This window comes from Pantherophis guttatus, chromosome 10 (assembly GCF_059756535.1).
Source record: "Pantherophis guttatus breed Tessera chromosome 10, ASM5975653v1, whole genome shotgun sequence".
Taxonomy (NCBI): Eukaryota; Metazoa; Chordata; class Lepidosauria; order Squamata; family Colubridae; genus Pantherophis; species Pantherophis guttatus.
In genome coordinates, this window is record NC_142072.1 from 9212564 (window position 1) to 9233664 (window position 21101).

The following is a 21101-nucleotide window of genomic DNA, read 5'->3' on the forward strand; positions in this document are numbered from 1 at the left end:
AAAATTTGATCCAAGCCTTCCCCTCCCCCTCCCTTTCTGTGCGTGTGGGTGGAAATTGATCAACCCTTTTGGAATTTGATAGACTTTATTGGTGGGGGTGTGTGTATATATCTGGACTGCAAAACCCCTGCAAGACCATAATATGGCAGTGCCCATAAAATAACTCTGCTCCCCAACTCTGTTGGGTGGTCCTGAATTTTGACAGTTCAGAGGTGGGACCCTTATGTAGATTTTTTTTAAAAATCCCTTTATGGCACTCCAGCAAGATCCGTGTGACTCTAAAGACCACTAGAGAGCAAAGCCATATAGGGACAGAGGGGGAACAAAAATCATCTGGATTTGTTCATCACAATAATACCCAAAGTAAACTGTTTACAATAAATCTCTGTGTGTTTGTAAAAGGAGTTATTTGTGAAAGGGGCTTGAAATGTTGCACCATGATCACCTGGAAAGCATGGTTCCTGCTTTGGGGTGCAGTGGGGAGAGTCTGCACCATTGCTTCTTAACCCATGGTTTCAACACCTCAATAATGAAAAGAAAACTAGGGAGTTTTGTAAAATACCCCATTAAATTCATCCCACCTGGGAAACCATGGGGACCATCCTTTAACAACTAGGTGGCTCAGGGGCTAAGACGCTGAGCTTGTCGATCAGAAAGGTCAGCGGTTCAAATCCCTAATATAGGTCTCCTGCGTGAGCGGCAGGGGGTTGGACTAGATGACCTCCAAGGTCCCTTCCAAGTCTGTTACTGTCATATTGTTATAACTGGGAGCTCTGCACCCTGATGGCCTCTCCCATAATCCCCAACCTCCACAGCCATACTGCCTGAGAATGATGGGAACTGTAATCTCTGCCGTTCTGAGAGGGCCAGATGGAGGAAGGGGAGCAGTTTTTTTGAAGATGGGAAGCTCTGGGCAACGTCCTCCCCGTTGCCTCTCCCATAATCCACAGCCATACTGCCTGAGAATGATGGGAACTGTAATCTCTGCTGTTCTGAGAGTGCCAGATGGAGGAAGGGGAGCAGGTTTTTTTGAAGATGGGGAGCTCTAGGCAACGTCCTCCCCGTTGCCTGTCCCATAATCCACAGCCATACTGCCTGAGAATGATGGGAACTGTAATCTCTGCTGTTCTGAGAGTGCCAGATGGAGGAAGGGGAGCAGTTTTTTTGAAGATGAGGAGCTCTGGGCAACGTCCTCCCTCCATTCTCCTTTCTCTCTAACGAAACAAGAGCCCCTTCCTTCCTTCCTTCCTTCCTTCCTTCCTTCCTTCCTTCCTTCCTTCCTTCCTTCCTTCCTTCCTTCCTTCCTTCCTTCCTTCCTTTTCCCCCTCCCTAAAACAAGGAGGCCAGGCCGCTTCGGCATCCCCGCCGGCAGCAAAACCTGTTCCACCATGTATACCTGTCCGCGCAGGTTTGGGTGTGGTCTGCCCTAGGTTCTACTTAGGCAGGCCGACAGGAGGGGCTGCCCCAGCCCGGCGCTGGCTTTCCGGGTCGTTTTTGGGCTGCCAAGTTGCTTATCCCGAGTTCTCCCGGCTGGGGTAAGTGGAAAGGGTCGAGAGGGGGCTGGATCGGGCCCGTTTTCCCCTGGGGAGGGTCTTTTCTGGGCGACGGAAGATGGGGAGAAGCAGAGTCCGTTTCCCTGCGGGCTGGTTTCGTTCTTGGCTGGGATTGACAACGAACCTCAGCCTTGGCTTCGCCCTCCATCCGTTGCGCTTTGATTTCGGAATGCCCTGCTCGGAGAAGGGCAGCAGCGGGTCTGCCCCGCGATGTCTTTGGCTGGCACCGGAGGGCCGGGCGAAGCGGGGCTCCCCACGGGCTGATCTGAGCCCCTCCAACCCGAGGGAAAAAAACAAAATAAAAGTTTTATTCCGAACTTCTGTAAATTTCCCGGACAGCGGCTTGAATCGTGATTTATTTTTATTTTTGGGTTTTGTTTTTCCCCACTTTGCAAAACAAAAACACACCAAAAAATAAAAAAATAGACGCCTCGGGTGGCACTTCAAGTAATTATGGCGGGCATGAAAACAAACACGCACAGGCACACGCATCATTAGTAGTGCCACTCTTGTGGTTCTCCAAACTCGCTTAGACGCGCCTGGGTATTAATCGGGAATTCCCAGTTCTGGATTGGCCCCCTCTTTTTCAGCAAGGTTTGTGCAGAAAATGAGTCTGTTTTATTTAGAGGCCAGGCATAGAAATGGGAGCTTTTCCCCGGGTCAGATTTTAGCAGGGGTGCATATGTTTTGCATTTTATGGGTGAAGGGATGGACTTGCTGGAAACACGGAAGCTGCGGGGGAGGGGGGGCTTCCCATCTCGGATTCAGTCTCATTAAACCAGGGATCAGCAACCTGTGGCTCTGGAGCCGTATGTGGCTCTTTCACCTCTCTGCTGCGGCTCCTTGTCACGCAAATATGCATCACAAGCGCCAATGTGTGACACCCACCGGCATGTGATTTATTGAGCTTTTCAACCCTTGGTAGGCCAACCATGGATAAATCCAAGAAAAGAAAAATTTCAGAAGAAAACAGAACATTTAATTCAACCATATATGCTAGTTTTGTGGCTGCTCAAGAAATAGTCAGGCACGGGAAGGGTTTTGTGGCTCCCGGTGTTTTCTTTTCTGTGGGAAATGTGTCCAAATGGCTCTTTGAGTGTTTAAGGTTGCAGACCCCTGCATTAGACTATATTGTGGCTTGCTTAGTGTACAAGGCATGGGATGAGCCCATTATGTTGTATTCAATTAAAATGGCCTTTAACAAGCCATGTCTTCCTGGGATTTGTCAATCCAGCCACTGAGTTGATGTCAATGGGCAAACAATTTCATGGGATCAAAGTCAGACTACGGTATATGGGATAGTTGAGGCTGTTTGATTTGTTTTCACAGAATTGGTGCCTTTCAGACATAATTACGTTTCTCAGCTCCCTTTGCGTGTTGACTGCACTGTGACCTGTAGACCAACTTATTTAGAGGCCACCAAGGAAACCATCACTGTCCAAAATATATGGGGTTCCCATGAAAAGTGGAAGTTTGGGATAGGTGGTCTGAAGTAAGCTTGATATTAATGGTTAACTTTTAGATTTTGATTCCCCTTTTGCACCAGCAGTTCAAAGCAACGCCCTCAACCTCTAGCTATGAATTTAGTGATGAATTTCTGGAGAGTTATCCAAACCTTTTTTTGCAGGAAGAAATATTTTTGGCCTAAGGATAACCTGCATAATGTGAGGAAATCCCTTTAGAGAAATAGGCATGATCTGTGCTCATATAACATTTGAAGGGACACCAGTAAATTTGACTGAGAGAGGGTCAACCTATCTTCCAAATAACATGAGGGCAGGATAAGAAGTCATAGATGGAAACTTATCAAGGAGAGATCCAACCTAGAAAAGAGAAACTTCCTGACAGTGAGAATCAACGGAACGCCTTGCCTTCAGAAGTTGTGGAAGCTCCATCACTGGAGATTTAACCACTGCCTTGCTTACCAAAGGAAAATTTGGGGGCTCCGTTGTGGCCGTAAACTGAGGACTGCCTCTCCTTGGAAACTTTGCCCTCCCAAAGTCAGGGTGGCAACTTGATAAAAACAAGGTCTCCTGTTTTGCATCCATATCAGGAAACCCGGAACTCTTTTGTCAAACAATTGCATCACCTCTAACTATTGTTGGTGGAGTTGCAGAAAATTTTCAGTCTCGCCTGAGCAGGGAAGGAAAAGGAAAAAAAAAAAAAAGGGAGTAACTCCCAATCCGGATTAAATATAAAAGTGTTTTTTCTGCCCGCAGATTTAATGGCCTTCAGGTAATAAAACGGATTATTCTCTCCTTGCTTGTATTCAGAGATTGATCCTGCCATTCTGCAAAAAGGAAGCTGGACTTTTGTCCTGGACAAAGTTTTATCTAATGACATGGGGTGTGTTTTTTTTCCTCTATCTTTGTCTTTGGGAGACGTTGTTTCCCTTGGGAGTGGGACGGGGGGGGGGGCAGGGGAAAGAAAGCAGAAAGGAACCAGATCAGAAAACCAGAGATTTACACAAGGGGAAGGAAGACAAGGGATTTAAGAACGTTGTGTCGGAAGTTAGCACCCATAACACTCCTAGGAAAATGAGATATTTTAGGAGATATTAAAAGGGCAGTTTATTTCCCCTAAAAGGGAGGCAGAAACTCAGTCCCCCCGCCCCCGCTCTTTGTTAATGGGCCATTAAGGCCTGGGCCAGTCTATTCTACATAACAAAGATCTACCTCCTTCAGGCAGAGCCAGAGTAGGAATTGCCCAAAGCACCTTCATTACATCATCACCCAGCAAGGCTCAACCAAGTTTGGTTCTCAAAAACACAACCTACAGGGTTGCCCCTGCATGGCTCCATGGGAGTCTTGACAACCAATCAGAATACAAGCTCAAATTCAAAAGCCCAGAGAGGGCAGAAAACTCAGGCACTCTCAGCATCTCCTTCCCCATTTTTTTCTTCTTCACCCAACATCATCAAGGCACGTGATCCTGTCCACCATTAAAACCATCTTTCCAAGCAGTCTCCATGTTTCCAGGGTCTTTTCCCCCACTTGGAACTGAACCCATGTTAGAAGAAATATCCTTCTGGGTTCAGCTCCAAGTGGGGAAAAAGACACTGGAAACATGGAGACTGCTTGGAAAGATGGTTTTAATGGTGGACAGGATCACGTGGTTTGAGTTCCTGAACAGAAAAGGGGGGCCAGATGCTGCGAGTCCCCGGGTTTTATGCTCTCTCTGGCTTTGAACTTCCTGGGGCCCAGAAAGAGTATCCTGATTGGTTGTCAGACTCCCAGGGGGTGGGGGTCTTAGCTAGCCTTGCTGGCTGACGTAATCTTCCCAGGTGCCATGTGGTATGCACGTATCTGTCCCAGGGGCCGTAGTTTGAGGACCCCTGATTTAGTGCAATATAAAAAATGCAAATAATTTTTCTGCGGACCACCAAAATTTTCTCGCGGACCACCAGTGGTCCACGGACTACCAGATGATGACTGCTGGTGTAAAGTGTAAAAAACGGTCATAAGTCACTTTGTTCAGGGTTGCTGTAACTTTGAACGGTCACTAAATATAACTGTTGTAAGTTGAGGACTACCGGTGCTGACTGATTTTAGAAACCATCAGCATTGTTCTGAGACAGGAGGCTTCCAGCTACGGAGGGATGTGAAACTTCTAGGAAACAATCCCTTTGAATAAAAGCAGTTGCTTTATTCTCACAGGGCCTCATGTTGAGACAACAGTTAAGGATGTGAATAAATAATATAATAACTTCTCTTTTCTGCTGACACTTTCCAGCAATTCTCATTAGGCCAGGCCTTTTAAAGCTATTTTTATTCTCTGCAAGTGTTAACACATTGTATACGTTTATCAAAGTGGCAGCCTGCTTTTACGTTATTTTATTTCCTGGTGTGAGCTTTGCTACCAGGCGGCTCTTGTACACAAGCTGAGACGCTGATTGTGCATTTTGCCTGCAGCAACTTGAAAATACCATCTCCGATTCCTTTGCGAAATTGGAAGGAGGCTGTAAATGACAGCCCTACGCAACAGGAATAATCAGCCTGTGTTTTCTGTACAGAGAGCCCTCGACTTACGACACAAAATGAGACCGTAAAATTGGTTGTTAAGCGAGGCATCACATAACCGTGCCCAATTTTATCCTCTTTTTGCATCAGTCATTAAGGGAGACATTGGAGTGGTGTGGTGGCTTAGAGGTGGAGCGCTCGCCTCACACTCAGGAGGCTGTGAGTTTGATCCAAGGTAGAGGCTGATATTTCTCTCTCTGAGCCCACTTAGAATATATCTGCTGAACAAAACTCTGCATTGGTGACAGGAAGGGCATCCGGCTAGTAAACACTCAGCTAACTCCATTCAGTTGCCCAGACTCCAACCCGCAACGGATTACGGAGTCATTAAAAGATGATGATGATGATGATTAAGGGAGACATTACATGACTGCGAATTGTGATGTTTCCTGCAGGCTTCCCCATTGAGTTGGCTTATCAGAAATTGACTGGGAAGGTCACTAACGGCGATCATGTGACTGCAACTGTCCATAAGTGCGAGCCAGTTGCCAACCCTCTAGATTGTGATGATCTATTGAGGGGCTGTGACGGTTGTAAATGTGAGGATTGGTCATAAGTCGCTTTTTCCAGCACTGTTGTAACTTTGAACAAATCACTAAATGAACAGTTGAAAATCAAGGACTACCTGGATGTTCGGAGTACAAGTCACACAGCTGTTGACAGTGGCATTAGTTGTGACTCATGGACATTTGGAACACGTCCAGATGTTGTGTACCTACTGCTCAGTGGTTTCACTTAGTTCAGAGGTGTCAAACTCAAGACTCGGAGACTGGATCCAACTCACGGGGTGTTTAGATCTGGCCCGCGGGGCCACCTGGAAACAGCAAAGGACCAGCCTATGGTGCCTCTGCCAGTGAAAACAGCGCTCCCGAGCTCTGTTTTCAGTGGCAGAGGGTTGCAGGAGCCGTTGCAGGTGAAAATGGAACTTGGGAGCCTGTTTTCGGTGGCAGAGCACTTGGGCCCCCACAGGCGCCCCCGACACGAGTGATGTTGAGCTGGCCACGCCCACCCTGGCCACGCCCACCCCAACTCCCCAAGGTCAAACACAACCCTGACATGGCCCTCAATGAAATCGAATTTGACACCCCTGACTTAGTTGAAGGAACTTTCCTCAATTCCTTTCTTACAAATCAAGGCTATATGGTGGAAAGGTGAGCTTCAGAGGCTGCAGGCAATTGTTTGGCTAAATCATAGTTTGTAGTAACTACCGTTTGCGGGACAAGCCGCCATAAAGTTATTTCCTTGACCGATACTATGTGTTGATTTTGTTTGATTTGGTATGTCATGAGTATCCGTCGATTTGTAGCTCATGGTTTTTAACTTTTGGAGTGGTGTTCAAACGTAGCCAGTGCTGCTTTTGTCAACAAACCACGCATAAGTAAATCATAGTTAAATCTAATACTCATATCTGTTAAGCATGCACAACACCTCTCCTGCGCGAGCTGCACTGGCTCCCCGTGGTCTTCCGGGTGCGCTTCAAGGTTTTGGTTACCACCTTTAGAGTGCTCCATGGCTTAGGATCTGGTTATTTACGGGACCGCCTGCTACCACCAATAGCCTCCCACCGGCTGGTACGCTCTCATAGAGAGGGGCTCCTCCGGATGCCGTCAGTCAAACAATGTCGACTGGCGCCCCCCAGGTGGAGAGCCTTCTCTGAGGGGGCACCTACGATCTGGAATGAGCTCCCCCCGGAGATACGGAGGATCCCGGATCTGAGCACCTTCCGTCGCGCTCTCAAGACTTTTTTATTCCATCAAGCCGGCCTGGCCTAAATCTTTCCCCTTTAAAATGTAAATTTTAATTTGTTTTTAAAATTATTGGGTGTTTTTAATTTGTCTCGGCCAAATTGTTTAATTCGGTTTTATTCTGTTTTTAAATTTCGTTTTTATGTGTTTTATTCTGTGGCTGTTCACCGCCCTGAGTCCTTTGGGAGTACGGCGGTATACAAATCCAATAAATGAAATGAAAGTGGTTTCTGGTGGAGATTTGAACCTGTGTTTCTCAGAAGCGGTTTATGAAAGAAAAGCTAATTACCTTCCTACTTGTAGAGACATGCATAATACAGAGAGAGAGACTGAATTCACTGCTTATTGAATTAACCTATTTTCTGGTTGGCTGTAAAACCTTCCACTTTATTCTAAAATCCATGATTGACATTGTTGTCCTGGTTTTGTCTTTTTTAAAAAACAACAACAACCGAAGTCTGTGTTGATCATTATTGCTATAAGCCGTAACACAGTTTCATAACACAACTTTTTAGTAGTTCCACAATCTCTTTTTAAACTTGGCACTTTGGCCTCCCTTGATTTGCGGAACATTTAAAAAACAAAAAACAAAAACGCTTTACATTTTGGGATTAAAGCAGCCATAATCAGAGCTGGCTGGCCGTCTTACAACCAAAGAGGCTTCCTGAGCTTGTTGTAACTTGTTTTTCTTTCACAAGACCGCTGTCATAATGAGCTAGAAACCGGAGTTTTCCAAGGAGATCATTGTTCTCTGTTTTGCCAATGAGATTATTGCTTTGGCACTCGGTGGCTTTGGACACAAAACCAGCAATAGCCTCCAACATTCTTTGCAGCATTGCTCTCTATCCCAAATCTTGCATGAAGGCCCCCCTCCAGTTTTCAATGCTGATGATAGCACAGGTAGTCCTCGAGTTACGACCACGACTGAGCCCCAACTTTCTGTTGCTAAGCGAGACATTTTTTAGGTGATTTTCCTCCCATTTTACGGCCTTTCTTGCTACATTTATTAAGTGAATTACGGATTTATTTATTTATTTATTTATTTATTTATTTATTTATTTATTTATTTATTTATTTATTTATTATATTTCTATACCGCCTTTCTCCCGTAGGACTCAAGGCGGTGTACAGTCAAGAAAAATACAGACACACAAACATCATAAAATTGCTAATTAAAATTATTACTTAGTTTGGTCAATTAAATAAAACCCAGAATTAGATAACATTTAAAAAATCAATCTGTCTACGGATCTGTCTTCCCCGTTGGTTTTGCATGTCCGAAGGCTGCAAAAGGGGATCACATGACCACGGGGCACTGCAAACAGTCATAAATATGAGTCAGTTGCCAAGAGTCTGAATTCTGATCACCTGACCATGGGGATGCTGCAATGGTCGTAAGTGTGAAAAAGCCCCTTTTTCTACATCTACAAAGGTGCTGATTCTTACCAATGTTATTTGGCATTTTGTCACGTTTGCCTTTATTGATTCTCAACAATTTCTACCTGCTCTTTCTTTTCAGTGATTTAGCTTTGATTGATCCTTTGCAGCCAGTCATTTTAATATAAAAGTCCCTCAGGATTAGCCCCATTCAGATCAAATATTTTCTCTTTCTGTTACCTTCTTGGTTCCTTTTTTCTTTTTTTTTTTAAACCATCCTTCTCAGGGTTTCTTTTCAGCCCTTCCAACATTCTTTGCAGCTTGGCTCTTCATCCCAAATCTTGCGTGAAGGTACTATCCAGTTTTCAGTGCTGATTATAATACAGCTGGTCCTCGACTTACGACCACAGTTGAGCCCACAATTTATGTTGCTAAGCGAGAAGTGAGTTTTGCCCCGTTTTACGACCTTTCTTGCTACATTTGTTAAGTGAATTACTGCAGTTGTTAAGTTAGGAATTAATGGGTTAAGTGTAGGAAGTTAGCACCCACCCCTCTCCTAGGAAAATGAGATATTTTAGAAAACATTAAAAGGTCAGAATATTTCTCCTAAAAGGGAGGCAGAAACTCAGTCCCCACCCCCCTTCACCTTTGTCAATGAGCCATTAAGGCCTGGGCCAGTCTATTCTACATAACAAAGATCTACCTCCTTCAGGCAGAGCATAATAGGAATCCCAAAGCCCTTTCTGTCAGGGTGGCAATTAATCCCATTCTGCTTTTGGGTAATTGCACCTTGATTAGAGAATGGATGGAGGCTTTTCCCTTGAAGTATACTTAAAGAAAATAAACCCGAAGATATATTTTCTAAGAAAAACTCATTTATTTGTTATAAAGAAAATGAAACATCTTACTAGCTAATTAATTACATCTTGGCAAAGCTTTCCGGCCACCTCTCCTGGCCGGAGAACAAAGAAAGATTTGAGGAAAGTGAAGGAATGTGGACATGCGCAGTTAGATTAAAGATAAGAATTTGACAAGCTACGGTAAGTCTGAAAGTTCAAAAATTTATTTATTTATTTGTTTCCATTTCTATACCGCCCTTCTCCAAATAGGACTCAGGGCGGTGAACAGCCAAAGTAAAAAACAGAACATACAAAATCTAAAAACAGTTTAAAATAATTAAATATTTTGGCCGTAAATTAAAACAATCCAATTTAAAATCAATTTAAAATTTAAAATCAATTTAAATTTTTAGTAGTTCCAGAATCTCTTTTTAAACTTGGCACTTTGGCCAAGTTTAAATAAGAGCTCATCTGGTAAATACAAAAACACAGTGACACTTTCGTTACTTCATCACCCAGCAAGAGTCAACCAAGCCTGGGACTCAAAAGACAACCTACAAAGTTACCCCTGCATGACCCCATGGGAGTCTGACAACCAATCAGAATACAAGCTCAAATTCAAAGCCCAACAGAGGGCATAAAACCCAGGCACTCTAAGCATCTCTGCCCATCTGTGCTCAGGTTTTTAAGCCATGCGAACCTGTTCATCAATAATCCTTCTTTCCAAGCGACTTTGATGAATCCAGTATCTTTTTCCCCATTTGGAACCGAACCCAGATGGACATTTCTTCCAACAAGATAAACTTCAAAAGACTCAGCTGATGCATCAAACGAGTTCCCAGAATTCCCGAGCCGACATGACCATTCTGGGGAATTCTGGGAATAGAAGACCATACATCTGGAGTAGTCAAAATGGGGTTGGGTTGTTCCAAAGCAATTCATCATTCAAAAATGTCTTCTCTTCACCGGACTGTTAACATTTGGTCCCCGTGGGTATCCTGAAAGATTAGAACACCGATAAAGCATTAATTCTGTTTGGAATATTCTGCCTTTGTGCCACCTTTGTTAGGCAGTTACAGATTCTACTTGGCTGCAGGCATACATAGCGATGTACTGTGACTGATTCTCTTTTTTGTCCTTCCTTGGTGGTTTCTCCCATATTTATCTTCCCAAACGTTCTGATCATCACCTCTGCATTTGAGTCCTTCTGAGATAGTCACAACAGTGGCATCTATTTCATCAAAATGCATTTTCAAGGCTATTTCTCGATAAGGGTTTTGTGTGCGTGAAAAAAATCCTGTTTGATATTATTAGGAAAGGACAATCCGGAAGCACCTCAGGTGAGATTCACAGCATGAACCTAAGCCAGTATATGGTGTTGTATGAATCCAGCGATTGTAAACTGTAAACAGTGGTTTATAGCTAAATGTATTGATGATGGCTTAAGGGTTTAATATTAAATCAAGATATGACTGAATGCGCTGTCAGAAACTGTTATTCTGTATTAAGTTGTGCATTGTGCATTCAAAAATGCTTTCGGCTAAGCAACACTTTATTAGTGAGATGGGCGGCATATAAATTTAATAAATACATTTAATAAATAAAAATAATACATTACTTTTTTCCCCTGGTAGGTTAAAAGAATTCTTTTCAGAAATGTTATGAAATGCTGCTTGGGCTATTTGGTGAATCTTAAGTTGCTGTACTTATTTTTATTTTTATTTTTAATATTTTGTTTTAGTTATAGCTTTACATTGGAGAACTAATTATGGTCAGCTTCTTCAATTTCCACTTTCTCAACTTTAAAACAGAATTTTAAACTAGCAGCTCAATTCTTCTTTGGAAAATCTTTTGACCCCAGACAGTTATAAAAGACTATTTGGCAAAGACTGGCTGAGGCTTCCCCGATCTGATATTCTTCAAACATGATGGACTACAATTCCCATTCTTCTTGATTACGGTGGCAGTTTGCCAAACAAGCTTGGCAACAAGGAAGTTGTAATCTTATAGAGGCATCAGTTTAGATAAGATGGTCTGTGCAAGAATAATGAAAAAATGACCTTTGAATTGTAGCTGATGATAAGCCAACCATCAGCATTCTCTTAGAATGAGGGATGTGGGCAGTTGTAGACCAGTTCTAGATGCAAGATCAAAAATCTCACATCCCTGATTCTGCGTTAAGAGTCTTGCTTCTGGTGTTGGGTCACGAAACCTGCCCATTTGTCCTCTGTCACAATTCTGCACAAATGCACAGCCCTAAAGTCTTGAATTATTCCATGAGAATAAAATGGACAAGGAGAAGATGTTTCCCTCCTCCCAAAACACTAGCATCAGAAGATCGGGCTATGAAATCTTTGAAGAATCAAGAGAGACAAAAAGAAATAATTCAGTTTTGGAATTTGCTATTATGAAATGTGGTGGAAATAAGGTTGTGTTATGGCTAATCTTGAACGTCATTCATTGCCCAGACCTGGGTCTAAGATGGATAAAAAAGAAACTTCTTTCTTTAGTCAGAAAGAAGAAAGGATCCCAGGAGATATAACTAGGGCAAATATTTAGACCCTTGATTACAATTTTCCATTTATTTAAATGTATTAACAATGAATACACTGCAAGGTAGATAGATAGATAGATAGATAGATAGATAGATAGATAGATAGATAGAGATAGGAAGGAAGGATGGAAAGATAGAGAGATAGAGAGAGAGATAGATAGATAGATAGATAGATAGATAGATAGATAGATAGATAGATATAGATAGATGTGGATGGATGGATGGATAGAGAGAGAGAGGATGGATGGATGGATGGATGGATGGATAGATAGATAGATAGATAGATAGATAGATAGATAGATAGATAGATAGATAGATATGGATGGATGGATGGATAGAGAGAGAGATAGAGAGATAGAGAATGGATAGATGGATAGATAGATAAATATAGATGTGGATGGATGAATGGATAGAGAGAGAGGCTGGATGGATGGATGGATGGATGGATGGATAGAGAGAGAGAGAGAGAGAGAGATGGATTGATGGATGGATAGAGAGAGAGATAGAGAGATAGAGAATGGATAGATAGATAGATAGATAGATAGATAGATAGATAGATAGATAAATATAGATGTGGATGGATGGATGGATGGATGGATGGATGGATGGATGGATGGATGGATAGATAGATAGATAGATGTGGATGGATGGATAGAGAGAGATAGCGGATGGATGGATAGATAGATAGATAGATAGATAGATAGATAGATAATCTTATTTAATTAGATTAGCTAAGAACCTGGAATTGGCTAATTAAAAAAATCTAAATTGGCCGTTGTTTTTTCTTTCCCCCCCCCTAGATCTCATTCTATACCAAGATGAAATCCATCGCCATGAATATCCTCCTTTGTCTGTTGATTGGTAAATATGCTTGCCATTCTTCATCTTTGGTCTTCTCTAGGGTAGATTTAGACTAGAGTATTCTTGGGAATCTGTCAGGCGCAAAAGGTCAGGTCCACCCAATTAAACTGATTTATTGCCTAGGCACAGAGAGTCTTCCCAACTAACAATTAGCACTTGCTTGAAATTAGATAAGGTCCAGAGGAATTTATGGCGGGTTGGACTTAGTTGCTTGTGGCTATGTAAGGTTTCTAGGCAGATCCCTTTTTAATTCCGCCTCCAGGTTCTGCCGGTCCTTCTGACCTTTTTTATAAATCTGTGATCACAGAGATAGCTCCCTTCACCTTGGGGCAGGCTAATGTCCAGCGATGGGCTTCAAAAATTTTAGCAAGGGGCTCTCTGCCCGGTTGCTGGGTGGGTGTGGTCATGGTGGGCGTGGCCTAGTCAGCCTCCTGCACCACAGCGGGGTGTGTGTGTGTGCTTTTGCCCTCCCCGGGCTCCGGAGGCTTTTCTTGAGCCTCCGGGAGGGCGAAAACGGCCTCCCCAGGCCTTCCCGAACTTCCAGTAGGACCATTTTTTGCCCTCCCCGAGCCTCCGTGTGCGCCATGCACTTACCCGCATCCAAAATGGGCCCCGTGGGGATTCCTGGGAGGGGCGGGGCAGGGTGGGAGGGGCGGGGCAGGGTGGGCGGGGCCAGCCAGGAGTGGGATTTGGGGGTTCTCCGAACTGCACAGAATCTTAGCTAGAGATTCTCCTGAACCCCTGCGAACCCCCAGCAGCCCACCCCCTGCTAATGTCCAACTTTTATCCCTAATTCTATTTCTCCCAAAGATTAGTGGTCTCACAACTCTGGTTGCACAAAGCAAGGAACAACTTTCAGCAACCAGTTTTCCTAAGTTATAAGCGGTATACTTGCCATTGGAAAGAGGTAATAAGTACCCCCGCATCACCTTTTCAGATCCTTCTCTGCCTTTCCCCAGACAAGATCCAACGACCGTGGTAGATTTGTAGAAACCGGATTTGAAAACCAATATTTACCATCCATTTCCAGAAAGTTAGAATGTTTATCTCATGCGGCTAAGCCAATCATGAGAACATAGGCATAGTCCTTCATGAGATTGATCCTTTCTTTGGGACATGACCTGAGGGAGCTGGAGTCCTGAGAAAATTGGGCAGCGTGATTGAACTGTTTTTGACTGAATGTTTTATGAGCCAATGAGTGCCATCGCCTAGCCAGTGAATGATGTAGCGCAGAAGAGATGTAGAGAAAGGGATGGTCCCTTCTCTATTACATTGGCATGATACCTTCTCTTCTCAATAGCATCTTTAGAATTGGGAGGCAGAAATTAAGGGCTATATTTTTCTCATCACTCGATAATATTTTTTTCCCCGTCTCATGTTTGCAGGGTTCCCTGTTCTGAAGGCAAATGACCCTATAGGTGAGTATAACTTCATAGGCTGATGTCTCGTGGCTTCCTATAAACAGAGCAGAAGACCTCTTCGAAATTCTACTGAAGATAGCAATAGCAATAGCACTTAGACTTATGTACCGCTTTACAGTGCTTTACAGCCCTCTCTAAGCAGTTTACAGAGTCAGACTATTGCCCCCAGCAATTTTGGGTCCTCGTTTTACCCACCTCGAAAGGATGGAAGGCTGAGTCAACCTTGAGCCTGGTGAGATTTGAACTGCCAAATTGCAGTCAGCTGGCAGTCAGCAGAAGTAGCCTGCAGTACTGCACTCTTAACCGCTGCGCCACCGTGGCTCATCATGAAAAATTAGACCAGGGATCCCAAACTCTTTATCTCATTGATGCCTTTTTGATTCGTCAACCCCTAAGCATTTATTATATGGACATAATTTAATAAATACTGTACTTCTTTAATTGATAGCACTGTGAATAATGATAACGACCCCTTGGATATCCCATTGACAGTTGGGTGCATGTATGTCAATACTGACCACTTTGAAGATCTCTGAAGTAGACTATAGATGTCCCTGCTCAGCTTTAGTATAATTTCTAGATGGATGTTAGCAGGGGTGGACTTCAAGAATTTTAGCAAGGGGTTCTCTGCCTGGTTGCTGGGTGGGCATGACCATGGTGGGCGTGGCCTAGTCAGCCTCCTGCACCACAGCAGGGGAGGGGTTGGGTTAGGGTTAGGGTTAGATAGATTCGGATAGTGAGGAGGTTGGGGAGGAACATGGGCCATGGGGAAGGCTCTGATGAGGGCTCTGCATCCGAGGCAGAGAGGAGGCCAGGGCCGTCTGACAGTTGTCACTGCCTTCGGAGTCAGACATCAGTGAGGCAGACTAACAGCTGGAGCCTGTTCCCAGTGTGCACATGGGCAGAGTTGCCAGACGAAGGGAACAACTAAAGAGCAAGGGTCGACTTGGGAGTAAGGCCGCAGGTGGATGATGAGTGCCCCCTCCCAGAGGGAATAAAAGAGGAGCGAAAGGGGAGTGGAGTTTGCAGGAGACAAGTTAGTTCGCTTAATTGGTTCATGACTCCTTGCCAAGTTTTGAAGATATCGGCCTGGCAGGTCTCCAAACCACATAAGGTCTGTGACTGTAAATTCTCCCTTGAAAGACTTTGCTGGATGTGAGTGAGAAGAATTCACAGTAACTTAATAAAAAGGGTTTTTTTGTCGGGACAAGGAGTCTGCTTCATGCTCTCGGGAAGCCTCGGTCAGAACATCAGGTAACAGAATGTTAACTATCTTTCTTTTCCTTTATCCAGATAAGGACAGCCCCTTTTATTATGGTAAGTGTATCTCATTCTCGGCAACGTTTTAATAGCGTGTGTGTGGATGTAGTCCTTATAAAAAGGAGGGGGAAAATATGGGGAAAGATTGTACCCCATAACAGCCTGTTTCCTCCATCCATACACTCGTGTGGCCTATTTTGCATGCATCTCCTTCAAGAACGTTATTTATTTTTTTCCTTTCCACAAAAATGGTCCCTAAACACAGTCTTTTTTCCTTAGCCAGCTGGAATTCCTCAGCCCATGCCCTCACCCCGCTTTTTCTGGTGAAGTGGGCAGCATTGAAATGAGCAAGACCGACTTTGCTGCTAATCTAAACACGTCTCAATGGTCTCTTTTCTCTTCCAGATTGGAAGTCGCTCCGTATTAGTGGTTTGGTCTTTGCAGGCATTCTGTGTTTTATGGGAATTGTTATCCTCCTGAGTAAGTGGAAACAACAACGAGGGGAAAGAGAACAAATTCTGGGAGACGGGGAATAATAATGCTGTCTGTGTAAGAGTCCTTTCAGTCTGGCTGTTCTTAAGAAAAAAAAGACTCTTCGAGGGTTGCATTGTTTTATAATGTACGTTTAGGATCAGATTCTTCCCTGGGCTAAATAAATGTCCTTTCTCAGTTGGAAATATTTTATGGTGATCCTTGAGAAGAAGTATTCATGCCCTCCCACCCTTTCATTCTTTCCTAATGAAATGATTATTGTAGGTGTTTGGTTTCTCTGTTCTTCCTTTGCCCTCTCTCTCTCCCTCCCCCGCTCTCTCATTCTCTCTCTCCCTCCCTCTTCTCCCTCCCTCCCTCCTCTTCTCTCTCTCCCTCCCTCTCTCTCTCCTTCTCTCTCCCTCTTCCTCCCTCTCCTTCTCTCTCTCCCTCCCTCTCATTCTCTCCCCCTCCCTCCCTCCCTCCTTTCTCTCCCTTCTTTCTCTCCCTCTCTCCCTTTCTCTCTCTCTCTCCCTCCCTCCCTCTCTCTCCTTCTCTCTCCATCCTTTCTCTCCCTCCCTTCCTTTCCCTCTCCCCTCCTCTCCCTCCCTCTTCTCCCTCCCTCCCTCCTCTTCTCTCTCTCTCTCCCTCCCTCTCCTCTCCCTCCTCTCTCTCTCTCTATTTACAGTTGTCAAACCAAATAGAGGTCTGCTATTTTTAAAAGTAATTTGATCTGTAAGCCTTTCAGGCTGCTGGGTGGGATGCAAATGCTTTAAATAGATTTACACCGACCCCAAACACCAAGAATTAACCACAGCCACCCCAAGACTTTTAATTTCCTGAAGTCAAGGACTAATTTTTGTTTAAACACAATGTCCCCTCTCACCGTTGTGGAGTAGGAAATTACATGAGGGTGATTGTGACTAGCCGGGTGAAATACATCACCGCCTCCTTCAAAAAGAGGAATCACCAGGAGCTAAGAACTACTACAGGTAGTCCTCGACTTACAAGTTCATTTAGTGACCGTAACGGTGCTGAAAAAAAGTGACTTTTGACTGTTTTTCACACTTACGACCGTTGTAGCTTCCCCACGGTCACGTGACCCAAATTCAGGCCCTTGGCATCTGACTCATATTTATGACGGTTGCTATGTCCCACCGTCACATGTTCACCTTTCGGGATCTTCTGACAAGCCAAGTCAACGGGGAAGCTAGATTCCCTTAACAACCATGTTACTAACTTAAGAACGGCAGTGATTCACTTAGGAAAGTTTGTCAAATGGGGCGAAATTCCCTTAACAACTGTCTCGGTTAACAACAGAAATTTTGCGCTCAGTTGTGGTCGTAAGTTGAAGATTACCTGCTGTTGGTACAACGACTTACTCCTATCTTCTACCACCTATAATACGAGTTGGTTTCTCCCTTATTTATTTGTTTGTTTGTTTGTTTGTTTGTTTGTTTGTTTGTTTATTTATTTATTTATTTATTTATTTAATTTTATTTCTATACTGCCCTTCTCCCGAAGGACTCAGGGCGGTGAAGAGCCTGATTAAAAGCACAAAGACAGACAAAATTAAAAAATAATTAAAATTATTAAATGATTATTAATTATTATTAATTAATTATTAAATGATAGGCTCAATTTAAAACCCCAAATTTAAAATCCCATTTTTAAAAACCCAATTAAAATCTTTACCTTGCTAGCCCAGCCTGGGGGAACAACAGGGTTTTGACCTTGACCTATTCACAGGACCACTACCCCACCTCCCAGTGTAATCATTGGCAATGAAACAAATGTGTCTCCATCAACCCCACGAGAGCTAGGCTTTAAAGAAACATTTGCGGTCGCTTTCCAGTTAACCCTGATTTTTCAGAGCAGAGACGGGGAGTCCATGACACGCGAGTGATTTGAACAATTCCCAGGATTCATGAGACATACCAAGTTTGGGCTATTGGATGTTCAGCAATCCCTATGGCACTGATTCCCTGCAATTGGATTCACACTCTCCAACATGCCATGATGCAGCTCTCTTGGCTTTCTCTCAGCCGTGGTGGAATACAATGATGGTTTAGCTAATCCACCATAGCTATTGAACCAGGGGTGGTTTCTATTTACTGTCACTACCGGTTTGCAATGGGACTGTGCATGCGCTTTTGTGCATGTACAGAAACTTCCTGATGACATCCGGGACGGTAGGCAGAGCCTCCCGCTGGTTTTACTACCAGTTCTGGCGAACCGGTCTGAACTGGGGGCAACCCACCACTGTATTGAACGCAACTAATGTAGCAAACCCTTTTACATTACTACTCTTTTTGCTACATTACTACTCTTTCTTTTAGTATTTTAACAACCATGGGCCTCACAGTTTTACGGATTGATATTATAGTATAGTTAGTTCCGTGTGTAACTGACCGATTGGATGCCAACTTGTGATTTTAATATAGATTTTATCTGTTATTTATTAGTTTATTTTAGAATTTTTAACTGGCTATTCCTTGAGTGTTTTTATTTGTCCTGGTAGTCTTTGTAATAAACTGGGTTTGATTTGAATTATGGTTTAACGTAGGGTCGGAATCTGGTCAATATCTTCCATATGCAAAGGGACTTTTAAGAGTTGCAGCAGAATCTTATTGTCTTCTGGAATAGAGGCCAGGTCTATGTAGCCCAGTGTTTCCCAACATTAGCCATTTTAAGTTATGTGGACTTCAACTCCCAGAATTCTGGCTGGGGAATTCTGGGAGTTGAAGTCCACAAGTCTTAAAGTTGCCAAGTTTGGAGACCCCTACCATAGAGTACTGCAACACAGTGGCTCTCCTGCTTCCTACTAGATGCTTTCTAGCTGCTCTAGGAAGAGGAAGGAACTGAAGCTGATTGTTTTGCCTGCTAAACTGGCTTAGATACGTCAGCTGTCTTGGGTGATTTTGCCCCATCCTTTTCTTGTTTTAATTGTTGTCCTTCTCATCCCTCCTACCCCTCACCAGGTGGAAAGTGCAAATGTAAGCCCAAGAAGAAAAGCAGGTAAGAAATATTTTCTTAAAACAGTGGTGGGGCACGTTAAGACGGAAGGGGTGGACTCCTGTTAAGGCAGCGTTTCCCAAACTTGCAACTTTTTAAGATGTGTGGACTTCAGCTCCTAGAATTCTCCAGCCAGCATGGAATTCTGGGAGCTGGAAAAAGTGGCAAGGTTGAAAGACACAAGGTTGTAAACTCACCTGGGTAAGCACATTTGGACTTCACGCTCCTTTATTTGAGACAAGAGCGACGCTGAATCTCCTTTCCAAAAATGAGAAGGGGGAGTGACAGGGGTAGGATGCTGGGGGTTCAGGAGAACCTCTAGCTAAGATTCTGTGCAGTTCGGAGAACCCCCAAATCCCACTCCTGGCTGGCCCCGCCCACCCCACCTCTCCCTCCCCAAGAGTCCTGGTTTGGATGCAGGTAAGTGCAGGGTGTGCATGGAGGCTTGGGGAGGGTGAAAAATGGGCCTACCGGAAGTTCAGGAAGACCATTTCCGGCCTCCAAAGGGCCTCTGGAGCCTGGGGAGGCTGTTCTTGCCCTCCTGGAGGCTCGAACAAAGCCTCTGGAGCCCAGGGAGGCAAAAACATCCCTCCACCATGGTGCAGGGGGCCAACTAGGCCACGCCCACCCAGCGACCGGGCAGAGAACCCCTTGCTAAAATTTTTGAAGCCCATCCCTGGGGAGTGAGGATGCAAATCTTGGCTCCAGCTTCTTCCTTAACCTCATTTTTTTCCTCTCCCATCTAGCACGCACGTCAACGTCGGTGGGGCACCAAAACAACCCCTTGCAGGTAAGAGAACCTGCGGAGGATTCTGTGTGGATGGGAATTGTCCTCCCTTGCTCCCCGAGTCAAATTTTAATGTGGGGTGAGGGAGAAAACCACGCCATTTCTTTTACCTAAAATGTGCCTTGTTATTTGGTTTTCTCATCCGTGTCTTCTAGAAGCCAGCGAGTGCTGAACAGAGCCTCTTCTCGTGATACCACCAGCCGTGACAGTTCTCCGTGAAACGGCTCTTCACCTGACCAATAAGCCACTGGCTTGTTTTGTTGCCTTTTCTTCTTGCATTTGTTCTGTGAAATAAAATCTCACCGCCAGGTTAAAAAAAAAAATGCCCGCAATGTATGAACAACTTTACGCTGCAATAGAATTGCTCGGCCCCCAGAATGGGTAGAGATCTACTTTGTGGGAAGTGGTTGGCTTAACTCTGATTTATTAACTAAACAAGACCTGGGTTGTACTATGCAGAAAATCAGAAACAAAGTCTACCTATGCTGACTTGTTCCATTAGTCCTCGACTTGTGGCCACAACTGAGCCCGTAGTTAAACACGACGGTTGTTAAGTGAGATTCTTCCCATTTTATGACATTTTTTGCTGCAGCTTTTAAGAAAATTACTGCAGTTGTTAAGTGAATCATATAATCACTAAGTGACTTTGGCTTCCACCCCTCACCCCCCCCCCATTGATTTTGCTTGTCGGAACCCAGCTGGGAAGGTTACAAAGGGTGGATCACGTGATCCCAGGACATTGCATTCATCATAAATACACGCCAGTTGCCAAGTGCCCAAATGTTGATCACATGACCATGGGGATGCAGACCGTAAGTCACTTTTTTTCATTGTAACTTTCAAACGGTCACTAAACGAATGGTTATAAGTGGAGGATTACCTGTGCCTCATTCTGTAACCACTGAGAATATGCCTTGCTCACTTTCTGGATCACCCTTCTGGGCGAACGCTGTCAAATGGTGGCTTATTCAATAAATCCTAGTTCAAGAAACGGTGATTTAACATAATATGTCTAATAGCTTACGTTACGTTTTTCGACTCGGTGTTTCAGTGCTTCGCGACCGTTGCAAAGAGCTTGTATGAAAAGGATTGTGGGTTTTGCTCCGGTGGTAATTTTAAGGATAGGGGAATCAATCTCCCACCCGCCCTTTGACTCTGAGTAGCTTCCTTGAGTATCTGGAAAGTGGAGACAAGCCCGAACA

At 44.1% G+C, this 21101-nt stretch overlaps 1 protein-coding gene across 2 annotated transcripts; it reads left to right on the forward strand.

Moving 5' to 3' along the window:
* Positions 1–1403: 1403 nt before the first annotated feature.
* Positions 1404–20906, forward strand: LOC117669325 (FXYD domain-containing ion transport regulator 3). 2 transcript variants are annotated; one of them, XM_034423669.3, is made up of 8 exons: positions 1404–1535; positions 12888–12948; positions 14334–14366; positions 15663–15686; positions 16035–16109; positions 19079–19115; positions 19859–19902; positions 20055–20906. In XM_034423669.3, the coding sequence occupies exons 2-8, from the start codon at positions 12906–12908 to the stop codon at positions 20069–20071; spliced, it is 273 nt and encodes a 90-aa protein (XP_034279560.1). In that variant the 5' UTR covers positions 1404–1535; positions 12888–12905; the 3' UTR covers positions 20072–20906. The 2 variants fall into 2 exon arrangements, with proteins under 2 accessions (XP_034279560.1, XP_034279559.1); XM_034423668.3 differs by lacking the exon at positions 1404–1535 and adding an exon at positions 10213–10873.
* Positions 20907–21101: the final 195 nt, after the last annotated feature.

What these genes read in the sequence shown, in the direction of transcription:
- LOC117669325 (XM_034423669.3), top strand. Translation starts at nt 12,906, where the DNA reads ATGAAATCCATCGCCATGAATATCCTCCTTTGTCTGTTGATTG. An exon ending in CCTCCTTTGTCTGTTGATTG is followed by an intron (nt 12,949 to 14,333) that starts GTAAATATGCTT and finishes TCATGTTTGCAG; the next exon opens with GGTTCCCTGTTCTGAAGGCA. An exon ending in AAGCCCAAGAAGAAAAGCAG is followed by an intron (nt 19,116 to 19,858) that starts GTAAGAAATATT and finishes TCTCCCATCTAG; the next exon opens with CACGCACGTCAACGTCGGTG.